The following is a 14,196-nucleotide window of genomic DNA, read 5'->3' as shown; positions in this document are numbered from 1 at the left end:
TTCTCTGATGGCCACCGCTCCTATTCAACATAGTGCTGGAAGTTCTGGCCAGAGCAATCAGGCAGGAGAAGGAAATAAAGGGTATTCAATTAGGAAAAGAGGAAGTCAAATTGTCCCTGTTTGCAGATGACATGATTGTATATCTAGAAAACCCCATTGTCTCAGCCCAAAATCTCCTTAAGCTGATTAGCAACTTCAGCAAAGTCTCAGGATACAAAATCAATGTACAAAAATCAAAAGCATTCTTGTACACTAATCACAGACAAAGAGAGCCAAATCATGAGTGAACTCCCATTCACAATTGCTTCAAAGAGAATAAAATACCTAGGAATCCAGAACTTCCTTTTATCCCATTCACGGATCTGGTTGCCCATGATGCAGGCCTGCCATGAAAACATCTGAATGAGCATGCAGAGTCCATTATGGTCAAGAAATGGAAAAATACTTAGTTGTCATGTATATTAATTATTTTTTTTAAACCTTGGGATAATAGTCCGGGGGCAGGCCTGCTTTTGGGGCCTGTGTTAACCCCACTGTGCTCCAAGCACAGAGAAACACGGTGCAGCCCACAATCCCTTCTGGTTTCTTGAACAAGTGTCTTCTCAGGACTCCTCTCATTTCCTGAATTTCACATAACTGCTACCGACGTTTTACCAGTTAGAAAAATGTCCAAAATAGGATAACCCAGAATTGGGGATGGTAGAGGGTGAGGAAAGTATGCTTTGCCAAGAGACCGACATCATGTACAGTGAGAGTAAAAGGGGAACGGGCTGTTTTACTGGCGAATAGAAGTTGTTGACTAATTTCAAAGCAAGGAAAAGATTCAAGGATCCGCTATATCCGTGCTCATACTTGGCAAATCGCATTTCTCCGGTTTAGGGCACAATAAATTCCATCACTGCACAGGAAAGACTGCCCTACTAGAGTCAACTGCGGTTGTGGGCACTTTCGCTGACAAGCGAAAAGCCTTAAGGTAGGTGGATGTTCCCAGGAAACTCTGATATCCGAAGGTCACGAGGAGTTGGGTCGCGAGAGGGGCGAGACCTCGGGCCGCGGGGCGACAGCTGCAGTGTCGCGTCGCGAGCAGGAGCTAGGCGGCGTGGAGCGCCAGGGTGCCAACTTCGCTTCCAGGCCCGTGGGTTCCGCACGGCGCGTGCTGCTGTCAGTCAACGCCCTCGCCCCGCCCCCGCCGAAGCTCCACCAATCGTAGCCGGGGGTCGGAGGTGAGGAGACGTCGCCGGGTGAGGAGACGTCGCCGGGTGAGGAAGAGGGGGGCTAGCGGCCTGGCGCAGCGGCGACCGACCGGGGCGTCAGGATCCCTGGCTCCCGGAGAGCGAAGGGCGGGCGGGTCCGGGAGGTGAGTGCGGCATGTGGTCTGTGTGCTGACGTGGGGAGGAGCCGCTGCGGGCGGAGCGACCCATTGCTCGGCTCGTCTAGCGCGCTCCTTGACTGCGAAGCCCCTCCCTCCGCGCGCATCTGCTCTCTAGTCCCTAGCCCCGTGCTGAGGGGTGCAGCCTCCGGGGTCGTGGCTAGGGGCACAGGGGCCAGGGATGGGAGGCCTGGGTCGAAGGCATAGGCAGAATTGGAGCCCTGGGTTGCCACAGCGTCGCAGCTGAGAAGCCGGAGCCGAGGTTAGTACCGGCGGGGCGGGGCGGGGCCGGGAGCGCACATCTCCATCCTCAGTTTCCTCGACTTGCGGCAACGCCACAGCTCGGTGCGGTTCGGACCTACACGCCACAGCGAAAGACTTCTGTGCCCCAGGCACCTTCACTAACGCGGTGCGGAGCACTTGGCGACGTCTCCCTGCCCATCTCATGTCTCTCGGCTCATCGCTGCTTCTGGGCACCAGCTGCCTCTTGGCTGGCGCTGCTGTCACACGGTGGACTGTTCTGGCCTTACTGAGCTGCCGTTTAGGGACATCAGATTCAGGTCGTATGGGGAGAAACGAGTGTAACTTTACAAGGTGTGATATGGAGACCCTGGCCTGTTGCCCATTTCTGCCTGATCAAAGGCCACTAGGGCGGTAATAAGAGGGGTTCCGAGGCAAGATTTATGCAACATTTGTGCAAAATTGTAAATTTTCTTTGCTTTTCATTATTTACATTAAAGGGGGATTGTTGCCACATTTCCTAAAGATAAAGAATCACACTGCTCTGGTGGCCCCCCCCCCCCTCACTGTGGTTAATTATCATTTGGAACATCAGGATGTATTTGAAACTGGCAGGACTCCCAGACCCTGATAATTGTTTGGAGGCAGCAGCATACTGTTTCTCCGTAGTGTTTGGGTTCTGCTTTTCTTTGACTTTGTTTAGTATTTTTTTTTTTCATGTCTGTTATCCTCACAATCTCTTTGGGACCGATAGAGTGCTGTTATTTGTTACCGAAAAAGGAAACGAAGGGATAAATCACTGAAGTGGGGTTAGCCGTCCCCATTGCCTGGAATTGGGTTGTCCCTGTATGAGATACAGCTACGACAATTGAAGTTACAATCCAAACATCATTTTGAAAAGGCCATCCTTTTACCAACTGAAACGAATAACAGTCCCTGGTCACTCTATACTAGTGGTTCTCCCACTTGGCTGTATGTTGTAATCATCTAGGGATCTTTTTAAAAAAAGCTGCTTCTTGGGCCTATTCCTACAGATTCTGATTTAATTGGTTGAGTGGGGCCCAGTTGTTTGTATTTTAAAAAGCTTCCACGATGGTTATTAATGTTCATGCAGGGTTGAGGACCACAACCTATCAATGTGTTCAGTATTTAAAAAATAGCACTTAGTACAGTGTGACTTATATAACTGATTTTATTACTTCTCCACTTGCTATGTAACCTCCATGAATACATGGGGCCCTGCTTTGGAAGAAGGGCAAGGGAAGGTCCAGATGAATCAGCACTTTGGGCATGTGAGGCTGCGGGACATGAAGGAGAAATGGAATCTGTGGAAACAAGTCCTGCAGACTACTGCCCCTGCTTCATCTTTTTTCAAGGATTGACCCTATTTGGTTAATCCATCATTGTTGGGGTCCTGGGTGAGTCTCCAGTTCTTCATTCTGTAGATCCTGCCCTGTTTCAAGGTCTTACTCAGCATCCTATGAGATACAGCTACTCTTTGCAAAGTTTGAAATGTATGCATTTAAGTGTAGATATTTTCCATGTAAATCTGTGCTTTTGTCTCTTACTATTGTTCTGAACTATATATTCTGAACTAAAGTTCCAGACACTTGCTGTGACTAGTACAGTTAACATTTATGTGGCTAACAGGTCAGAGTATTTAGGATAGGGACTGCCTCAGAAACTGGACAGTTTCTGTGCAGTTGTCCTATAATATATTATCTTTGTGGAATGGTTGCCTGAGAACATTAGCTCCCCAGAGGATAGGGTTGCTGTCTGATTTTCTTTGTTTAATATTGAACTCAGGAATTTCATTTGTGTTACTGACAATTTTAATTCCAAATGATGTAAGCGACTACTTTGTAATTCTCTTGTGAGATGGGGGTAGGAACCCTAATGGCGGTCTGGGGTTGTTGTCACAGGCCATAAAGAAGTTAGACTGGCCAATATGAGTCTTGGATATGGAAGTAGGCTTAATAAAAATTTGGCAGAACACTTCCAACAAATACTGGGTTCCACATGTAAGGCAGAGCATGCATTTAACTTTTTGCTTGTTCTTTGCACATATTATAAAAATAAAGCATAAGTAAGTGGTGGTCTGACATTTGAAAACAGGATCACTCAAGTTTAGATTCCTTGAATAATAACTTTTAGATCTGTACAGATACCCCTTTTTTCTGTAGGGGAAACAAGATCATTGGATCATTGAAGTACATAATTATAATAGTTTTTAAGAAAAATAACATTTGGAGCTTTTATCTTTGGTTTGTATTTTTTCCACTTATATTGCTGTTTATAAAGTTTTGACCTTCAGCCAAGGTCTGAGAGTTATTTGCCAGGTTGAAGTTCATGTATTTAATAGACTATTTAAATTGCTGTTTTTTATTAGTAAGGAAAAGGACACGTTCCTGTGCCCACTCCTCCCACTATATCATGTATAACTCTCTTCCTGTAAAATTGTACTCTTCATTTCTAATGTTTTTCTTTACTTCATTTTCAGTATCTTTAACCTTTATGTCATATGCATATTTTTGTTTCAGCAAGAAGAATTGTATAAAAATGTAAAAAGCATTTATGTGTGCTTCAAATGTGGCATGAAAAAAATGAGGACCTCTGGTCAAAATTGCCTGAGTTCAGAATTTCGTGCTGGAAGGAAAGTTAGACGTAACTTCTAATTTCTAGTTCCAGTAAGCATCTCTTCTTGGAAAACTTCCAAAAAAGGTAAATTACATTGAATTATATATTTTTATTTTTTTGGTTAATCTGAGGAACTTTTTTCTAGACTCATTCCGTGCCAACACTGTTGTTCTTACTTGATTTTAAGGCTCCTTGCAAATAGCTTTCCTGTTAATGCATAGGTTTTATGTTTATAGGAAAATACCAGAAACCTGTTACAGTTTTTTTTTACACTACAGTTACCTCATGCCGTGAAATAGTTTTCTTCTTTTACTTAAAAATCTTTCAGTTTAAGTTGAATTGATTTCACAGATATGATTTAATGCTTTGTTTCTGCTGTGTCTCATCTTTAATTTTTACTTTTAGAAATTGGTTTTATTCTTTATTTTATTTTATTTTTTTTGAGACAGAGTCCTGCTCTGTTGCCCAGGCCAGAGTACATTGGTGTGATCATGGTTCACTGCAGCCTCGACCTCCCAGGCTCAAGCAATTCTCCTACCCCAGCCTTCTGAGTAACTGGGACTATAGGTATGTACTACCTTGCCCAGCTAATTAAAAAAAAATTTTTTTTTTTTTTTTTGTGGAGTTGAGGGTCTCATTATCTTGCTTCAGCTAGTCTCAAACTCCTGGTCTCAAGCAAACCGCCTGCCTTGGCCTCCCAAAGTGTTGGGATTATTGGCGTGAGCCACCATGCCTGGCCCAGCTTTATTCTTTGTATTTGTGATTTTTATTTCCTGGTGAAAAATTAGGACATACAGATAAAGGAGAAAACAAAAACTGCCCAGAGGTGACAACTATTAAAATTTTAGTATATATCTTTTCTTTTTTTTTGAGATGGAGTCTCACTCTGTCACCCAGGCTGGAGTGCGGTGGTGTGATCTCGGCTCACTGCAAGCTCCGCCTCCCAGGTTCACGCTGTTCTCCTGCCTCAGCCTCCTGAGTAGCTGGGACTACAGGCACCCGCCACCATGCCCGGCTAATTTTTTGTATTTTTAGTAGAGACGGGGTTTCACCATGTTAGCCAGGATGGTCCCGATCTGACCTTGTGATCTGCCTGCCTTGGCCTCCCAAAGTGCTGGGATTACAGGCATGAGCCACCGCACCCGGCCTGGTATATATATCTTTTCAAAGAGAGGTCTGTCTAGTGTGCCTCACGCAATGTCTATTTAGGTGTACAAATGGGTCTCTCAAATGTCAGTGCTCTACTTATAGCACAAAGTCAGGTCTTTCCTGGCATGATCCTCCTAAATTATTGTCAGTAGAAGCCTCTAGCTGGGAGGGGCTTCTTGCATTGCTGCCTCTAGTCCTGTAGTTCTTTTGCTTTAGAGTCTCCTGCTCTTGCCTTCTTTCTGCATCACGGACAGCTGTGTGCTGCTGCTGCCTGGCTGAACCACACTGATGTCCTTTAAATGGCTAGTGTCCACACAACGCATGACCACACCTGCCTATGGTGCAACTAAATTCCTGTGGACTACCATCTTTGGTCTTTTCCCTCTCTGGCCATCATGGAAACCTTATTTATTTTTTTTTTTTACGGACAACTTTTTGAGAAGGATTTCAATGGCAGAACAGTTGGGACCCTGATGACAGAGTTATCCTCTATTTTATAGCCAGTTTCTTCCAAGAAGTTATAGACAGTTTAAGGTGGATGAGTGCCTGGATATTGGAGGGAGGAGGTGTCAGGAAATGGAGACGCACAGTCATTCACAGTTCCTGGCATCCCTGTGGAGGTGGCCAGGACTGGTGGATTTATTTCTCCTTAAGAAGGGACTGACATCTTGTCTAATATGAGTGTAAGCTTTTCAAGGGGAATTTCTGGCACTTAGTACAGTATGTGGTACAGCATAGGCCTCCATAATTATTTGTTGCATAGATTGTTGAATCATTGTGTACCATGTAAAGAACTAAGTACCTTGAGCAAATCAGAAAAGTATGATGCAGTATCATTAAGTTGCTTTTCTCTGATATATGGTTTTTTAAAAAAATATAGTCATAATTGGTATAATCTAGTTTGAGAGATAAGACATACAAATAGAGGGAGCGTGAGGGAAAAAAACACAAATAGAGATCAGCGGAGAAGTGAAAATAATAAGTGCTATGGGAACTCTGAGGATGGAGAGCTTGCTGGAATGGCTCACCCTTGTCTCCTTTGTGAAGCTGATTGGCATTGTCATTATGGTTGGGACTGGTTCAGACAGGTGAGGCAGAGGAGTGAGAGAATGGGGGCTTGCCAGGTCCAACACAAAGTGGAGGGGAGAGTTGATGCAGCTGAGCTATTCTGAGATACTCTGCACCATGATTTTGTACCCTTTCTACCTTTATTTCTGTGTCCTGCCCTTCATGGAAAGTCTCCCTGGGGATAGAATACTAGGACATTTTCTGTTTACCTGTATCAAAATGGCAAGTGGAAAGAGCATTTGAATTTATTACGTGGGAGAACAGTTAGGCATGGCTGACTCTGAAGTCCTCTGGCTCTAGCAGGTGTGATGAAGGATTTTGGGATCCTGTTACCCATTTTTCAAGCTTGACTTTCCTCTCCCACATCTTCCAGGCAGGTATGTGTCTCCCTGTGCCTTACTACTTAGCTGAGGGAGCATCAGGACCACAAATGTGGGGAGAGCTGGAAACCTAAAGAGTATGTGGTGCCTCCTGCCATACCTCTGTATGAGAGGGGTAGCACTTCTTGTTTGCCAGAGAATGTCAGGATGCTTTGCACAGTATCCCAGAGCTCTTCATGAAAACAGTTTCCTCTTCATGTTCTTTAAGTGTAATTAATGTAGCAGTGTTACATAACTTAAAGGGAAGGGAAAGGGAAGTGATTTTATTGACTGAGGTCTCTGTAGAAATTTAACAGGTACTTTTATTTCACAATTTCTGAGTTTGAAGACATACTTCCTTGCTTTCTTAAAAGTTAAAACCTAAATAGGCAATAGGGGAAATATTGTATTTACACAGAAGCCTGACACCGGGAAAGGAAACTTTGAGGAGATTGTCTGGAAATGAAAAGACATTACTGTGCTCTGGCTCTTTGCTTTCTCCTTGTGACTTTGGGCCTTAGATAAGGTTAAGGAAGAGGAAATGTGATGTTTTTCCTCTCATCCCACCCTAGGCCATTGCAATTGGTGATGTTCTCTCATCTCTCCTCTTTGAAGGAGTTCTTTGAAGAAAAATGTGCTTCTTGAATCAACTGCAGTCTCTCCTCTACATAAGAGCTCTTAAGGGTACTAGCAGGATAGAAGCAAATGAAACTGAAAGCTCATCTGCAGCTCAGAAAAACAAAGACATGGAATTTTAAAGAGTGAAGGTAGCATGGTGTCGGCCATGGGTGAGCAAGACACAGCCAGACAATGTGGACCAATTTCTTCAAACTACGGCTTTTCTGCTGTCTGCTTGCAGTGTTGATGGTGGTGGTGCTGGTCATCAATGTTACTCAGGTAGAGGTGAGTACCCAGTATAATCCCTCATAACTAAGGGAGCCAAGTCTGGGGATTTGGGGCTAACTAGCCTGGGAAAACGTTGGTTATTGGAAGCTTATCATAGTCACAGTTCTTGTTTTCATTTATTCGGTAAGTATTTGCGTGCTCACAATGGTTATATACTGTGCTAGTCACTGAGGATACAGTGAAGACATTTCTTCACTTAGGGGCCTTTCTTTCTAGCACTCACATTATGAGTGTGCATGGAAGAAAAGTAGTAGTAATCATAATCACATAATAATAGTAATGATAATTGGAGATTGTGAAAAGTGCAATAAGGAAAGGGAGCTATTCTAGGATAGCTTTAGAGTGATGAAGGAAAAACCTCTTCAAGGAGGGGACCTTTCAGTCAACCCATGGAAAAAAGCTGAAGGAGTATTTCAAGGGAGGGAGTAGATGAGTCTGTGTTGCAGATTACTAGATGGTACTCAGGGACCATGTCTTATCGAACCCCTCACAAGGGCCTGTCACTAAGAAGGTACTTAGTAGTGTTCCTTCTTCCCTGTTCCCAGCCCCAACATGAACTCATATAATCAAAATTTATGGTGGAGTTTCTGTATAAAGGATGCTGTCCTTTTGTTTTGTTGGCTTGTGGTACTTCTCAGATTACATATCCAACTTAATTATGGCATTTCTTTTCTTATTGGGTTTTATTGGCATAAGATGCTCTAAAAGCTAAGCCATAGGCTTTTAAAAAAAATTTCTCCTGCTGGAATCAACTTTGTGGTTTTTAGCTGAACACCTAATCTCTCTGTGAAATGGGCACACTAAGGTCCTACAGATCTTTTTCTGTGCGCTATAAGTAAAATTTGTTTGGTACTTTGGAGAATGTGAAGTAATTCTGTTAAAGATTCTGTTAAAGATTTCCTATTAGAAATAGGCTTAAGGCATAAAAGCTAGGTATTTCTTCTTTTTCTTTGCTTAAACTGTTCTTGCATGTTTTACTATGTAAGATACTACCAATCCTACACTGATAGTTCCTTTTACCTGGAAACTGTTGATGATGTGTCTAGATATTTTAGAAACTCCTCTTTTTTTTAAAGTATTTTTTGTGGTAAATAGCATAACATAGAATTTGTCATTTTAACCATTTTTAAGCGTACAATTGAGTAGCATTAAGTACATTCACATTGTTGTGCAATCACCACCACCATCTATGTCTAGAACATTTTCATCTTCCCAAACTGCAGCTCTTTACCCATTAAACAGTGATTACCTAGGTCAGACGCAGTGGCTCACGCCTGTAATCCCAGCACTTTGGGAGGCTGAGATGGGAGGATCCTTTGAGGTCAGGAGTTCAAGACCAGCCTGGTCAATGTGGTGAAACCCCGTCTCTACTAAAAATACAAAAATTAGCTGAGCGTGGCAGTGCACGCCTGTAATCCCAGCTATTTGGGAGGCTGAAGCATGAGACTCACTTGGACCTGGGAGGCAGAGGTTGCTGTGAGCCGAGATCATGCCACTACACTCCAGCTTGGGCTACAGAGGGAGACTGTCTCAAAAAAAAAAAAACCAAAAACAAAAACCCAAAAAACAATGATTACCCATTCCTACCTATCCCCTGCCCCTGGCATTCACTCTTCTACTTTGTGTCTCTATGAACTTGACAACTCTAAGTACCTTATACCAGTGGAATCATATGATATTTGTCCTTTTTTTGTTTGCTTGTTTGTTTGAGACAGAGTCTCGCTCTGTTGCCCAGGCTGGAGTGCGATGGCATGATCTTGGCTCACTGCAACCTCTGCCTCCTGGGTTCAAGCGATTCTCATGCCTCAGCCTTCCGAGTAGCTGGGATTACAGGCGTGTGCCACCACGCTTAGCTAATTTTTGTATTTTTAGTAGAGATGGGGTTATGCCATTTGACCAGGCTGGTCTTGAACTCCTGACCTCAAGCGATCCTCCCACCTTGGCCTTCCAAAGTGCTGGGATCACAGGTGTGAGCCATGAAGCCTGGCCTGGTATTTGTCTTTGTGTGATTGGCTTATTTCTGTTAGCATAATGTCCCTAAGGTTCACTCGTGTAGCATGTATCAGAATTTCTTTTCTTTTTAAGGCTGAGTAATACTTCTCTGTCTACACATAGACGGAGGAATATTATTCAACCTTAAAAAGGAAGGAAATTCTGATACATGCTACAGCATGTACATACATACCACATTTTGTTTATCCATTCATCTGACATTTGGGTTGTTTCTACCTTTTGGCTGTAATGGGTAACAAGTATTTCTTCAAGACTCTGCTTTTAATTCTTTGGAATAGGTACCCGCAATTGGAATTGCTGGATTATATGGTAATTTTAATTTTTTGAGGAACCACCATATTGTTTTCCATAATAGCTGCATCATTTTTTATCCTCCTCAACAGTACACAAGGGTTCCAATTTCTTTGCATCCTTGCTAGTACTTGTTATTTTGTTTTTTTTTTTTGATAGTAGCCTTCTTTGTGGATGTGAGGTAATGTGTAACAGTAGTTTTAATTTGCATTGCCATAATTATTAATGATGTTGAGCATCTTTCTATCATGTGCTTTTGGATAAATATCCAATTCTCGTACTCATTGTTTAATGGAGTTGTTTGTTTGTTTTTTGTTGTTGAGTTGTAGGAGTTCTTTATATGTTCTGGATATTCACTCCTTATCAGGCATATGATTTGCAAATATTTTCTCCCATTCCACAGGTTGCTTTTTCACTCTGATTTTGTCCTCTGATACATAAAAATTTTTACTTTGGATGTAGTCCAGTTTATCTGTTTTGACTTTTGTTGCCTGTGTATTTGGTGTCATATCCAAGAAATCATCACCAAATTCAATGTTGTGAGACCTTTCCTCTGTGTTTTCTTCTAAGAGTTTTATAGTTTTAGCTCTTCTGTTTAGGTCTTTGATCTACTTTGTTATCCTTTAAAAAAATTGTGATAAAAACACATAAAATTTGGTATCTTAGTTATTTTTAGGTGTACAGGTCAGTAGCATTAAGTCTTTTTTTTTGAGACGGAGTCTTGCTCTGTTGCCCAGGTTGGGGTGCAGTGGCGTGATCTCAGCTCACTGCAACCTCCTCCTGCCAGGTTCAAGTGATTCTCTTGCTTCAGCCTCCCGAGTAGCTGGGATTACAGGCGTCTGCCACCATGCCCAGCTAATTTTTGTATTTTTAGTAGAGATGGGGTTTTGCCATGTTGGCCAGGCTGGTCTTGAACTCCTGACCTCAGGCGATCCACCCACCTCATCCTCCCAAAGTGCTAGGATTACAAGCATGAGCCACCATGCCTGGCCTCAGTAGCATTAAGTCTTATTTACATTGTCTTGAAATAGATTTCCAAAACCCCTTTTATCTTTTTAATATCTGTAGAATTGTGTTTATCTTATTACTCCTGATCACTCTGACCAAAGATTTGTGTTCTACTGATCTTTTTGAAGAACCAGCTTTTGATTTCATTTTCTGTATTTTTTCTGTTTTTTTGTTTGATCAATTTCCATTCTGATCTTTTATTATTTCCCTTCTTCTGTTTACTTTGGATTTAATTGTCGCTTCCTAGTTTCTTAAAGTGGTAGCTAAGTCATTGTTTTGAGATCTTTCTTTTCTAATTAAATGTTTAATGCTATAAATTTTCTTCTACAAGGCTGGGTGTGGTGGCTTAGGCCTGTAATTCCAGCACTTTGGGAGGCTGAGATGGGAGGATCACCTGAGGCCAGAAGTTTGAGACCAGCCTGGGCAACATAGTGAGACCCCATCTCTACAAAAAATTTTGAAAAATTAGCTGAGCGTAGTGGTGTGCACCTGTTGTCCTAGCTACTTGGGAAGCTGCAACGGGAGAATCCCTTGAGCCCAAGAGTTTGACTTTATGGTGAGCTGTGATCATGTCCACTGCACTTCAGCTTGGGCAACTGGGTGAGACCCTGTCTCTAAAAAAATAAAAATAAAAATAATGAAAAATTTATTTCTATATACCGCTCTAATGTATACCACACATTTAGATATTGTTCTCATTTTCATTTTCATTCAGCTGAACTACATTCTAATTTCCTTTTTTCTTTTCTTTAACCCATGTGTTATTTAGGTTTTTTTTGTGACAAGTTTTCACTCTGTCACCTAGGCTGGAGTGCAGCGGCATGCTAATGGCTCACTGCAGCCACAACCTTTGGGCTCAAGTGATCCTCCCACCTCCCCTTCCCAAGTAACTGGGACTACAGGTGTCTGCAATCATGCCCAGCTAACTTTTTAAGTTTTTGCGGAGATGGGGTCTCACTATGTTGTCCAGGCTATTTTCAAACTTCTGGACTCAAGCGATCCTCCTGCCTAAGCCTCCCAAAGTGCTGTGATTACAGGTGTGAGCCACTGCATCCAGCCCCATATATTATTTAGAAGTGTTATTGAACTTTCAAATATTTGGATATTTTGCAAATACCTTTCTGTTATTGATTCCTCATTTAATTCCCCTGAGAGCATACTTTGTATGACTTGAATTCTTTTAAAACATTATTGAGATTTGTTTATGGCACAAAATATGGTTTATTTTGGTATGTATTCTATGTGTACTGGAAAGGAATGCATTCTGCTTTTATTGCGTGGAGTATTCTATAAATGTCAGTTAGATCAACATGGTTCATGGTGTTGGTCGTCTTCTGTATGTCCTTACTATTTTCTGTCTACATGCTCTATCAGTTATTGAAAGGAGAATATTGAAATCTCTCACTATAATTGTGAGTTTGTCTATTTCACCTTGCATTTCTGTCAGTTTTCACTTCATGTGTTGTGAAATTCTGTTCTTAGGTACATTAATGTTTAGAATTGTGTCCTCTTGAATTTAGTTGCTTTATCATCATGAGTTGGCCTTCTTCATGCTTGGTAAAATTCTTTGCTCCAAAATGTACTCTATATGATATTATATAACCACTCTAGCTTTCCTTTGCTGTTAGCAAGTATATCTTTTTCCATAATTTTATTATTTTTTATTTTTTTGAGACAGGGTCATGCTCTGTTGCCCAGGCTGGAGTGCAGTGGCACAACCGTGGCTCACCACAACCTCTGTCTCCCGGGCTCAAGTGATCCTTTCCTCTCAGCCTTCTGAGTAGCTGGCACAACGGCTGTGCACCACCACGTCTGGCTAATTTTTTGTATTTTCTTTTTAGATACGGGGTTTTGCCACATTGCTCAGGCTGGTCTTGCACTCCTGGGCTCAAGTGATCCGGCTGCCTTGGCCTTCCAAAGTGCTGGGACTGCAGGTGTGAGTCACCACACCCAGCCAGTTATTATTTTTTAAACCTATTTGTGTTTTTATATTTATTTATTGAATTGTATTTTTTTTAAACTTTTATTTTAGGTTTGGGGGTACATGTGAAGGTTTATTACATAGGAAAGCATATGTCATGGGGGTTTGTGTACATATTATTTCATCACCCAATTATTAAGCCCAGTACCCTCTCTGCTCCTCTCTCTCCTCCCACTCTCCCCGCTCAAGTAAATCCCAGTGTCTATTGTTTCCTTCTTTGTGTTCATAAGTTCTTATCATTTAGTTCCCGCTTACAAGTGAGTACATGCCGTATTTGGTTTTCTGTTCCTGTGTTAGTTTGCTAAGGATAACAGCCTACAGCTCCATCCATGTTCCCACAAAAGATACGATCTCGTTTGTTCTTATGGCTGCATAGTATTCTATGCTGTATCTGTAATATAAGATTTTCTTGTATTTTCTTATATTTTTTATGGAACATAAGATTTTCTTTATCCAATCTGTTATTTATTTATTTATTTTTGGGTCAGAGTCTTGCACTGTCACCTGGGCTGGAGTGCAATGGCGCGATCTCTGCTCACTGCAACCTCCGCCTCCCGGGTTCAAGTTATTCTCCTGCCTCAGCCTCCCGAGTAACTGGGATTACAGGTGCCCGCCACCACACCTGGCTAGTTTTTGTATTTTTAGTAGAGACATGGTTTCACTATGTCGGCCAGGCTGATCTCGAACTCGTGATCTCGTGATCTGCCTCCCTCAGCCTCCCAAAGTGCTGAGATTACAGGTGTGAGCCACTGCACCCGGCCTTATCCAGTCTGTTATTGATGGGCGTTTAGGTTGATTCCATGTCTCTGCTATTGTGAATAGTGCTGCAGTGAACATTTGCATGCATGTGTCTTTATGGTAGAATGATTTCTATTCCTCTAGGTATATACTCTGTAATAAGATTGCCGGGTGGAATGGTAGTTCTGCTTTTAGGTCTTTGAGGAATTGCCATAATGCTTTCCACAATTGTTGAACTAATTTACACTCACACCAACACTGTATAAGTGTTCCCTTTCCTCTTCAATGTTGCCAGCATCTGTTATTTTTTGACTAATAATAGCTATTCTGACTGGTGTGAGATCTCGCTGTGGTTTTGATTTGCATTTCTCTAATGATCAGTGATATCGAGCTCTTTGGCCGCATGTGTGTCTTCTTTTGAGAAGTTTCTGTTCATG

General features: G+C 42.1%; 1 protein-coding gene across 7 annotated transcripts in view; it reads left to right on the top strand.

Moving 5' to 3' along the window:
* The first annotated feature begins 1,243 nt into the window (after window positions 1-1,243).
* Window positions 1,244-14,196, top strand: part of NXPE3 (neurexophilin and PC-esterase domain family member 3) — a 47,195-nt gene continuing 34,242 nt past the window's right edge. Inside the window, exons 1-5 of one of the 7 annotated variants that reach the window (XM_032150274.2) lie at window positions 1,302-1,631; window positions 2,861-3,027; window positions 4,150-4,330; window positions 4,696-4,813; window positions 7,438-7,725. In XM_032150274.2, the coding sequence (XP_032006165.1) occupies window positions 7,633-7,725 (93 nt within the window). In that variant the 5' untranslated portion in view covers window positions 1,302-1,631; window positions 2,861-3,027; window positions 4,150-4,330; window positions 4,696-4,813; window positions 7,438-7,632. Of the gene's footprint in view, window positions 1,632-1,651; window positions 3,028-4,149; window positions 4,331-4,691; window positions 4,814-7,394; window positions 7,726-14,196 lie in introns of those variants that run through there. The other 6 variants (XM_032150275.2, XM_058437565.1, XM_032150273.2 and 3 more) reach the window with 6 other exon arrangements.

This window comes from Hylobates moloch, unplaced genomic scaffold (assembly GCF_009828535.3).
Source record: "Hylobates moloch isolate HMO894 unplaced genomic scaffold, HMol_V3 SCAFFOLD_4, whole genome shotgun sequence".
Lineage (NCBI taxonomy): Eukaryota > Metazoa > Chordata > Mammalia > Primates > Hylobatidae > Hylobates > Hylobates moloch.
Note: the sequence above shows the minus strand (reverse complement) of the source record. Positions and strands in the feature narration are given on the sequence as shown.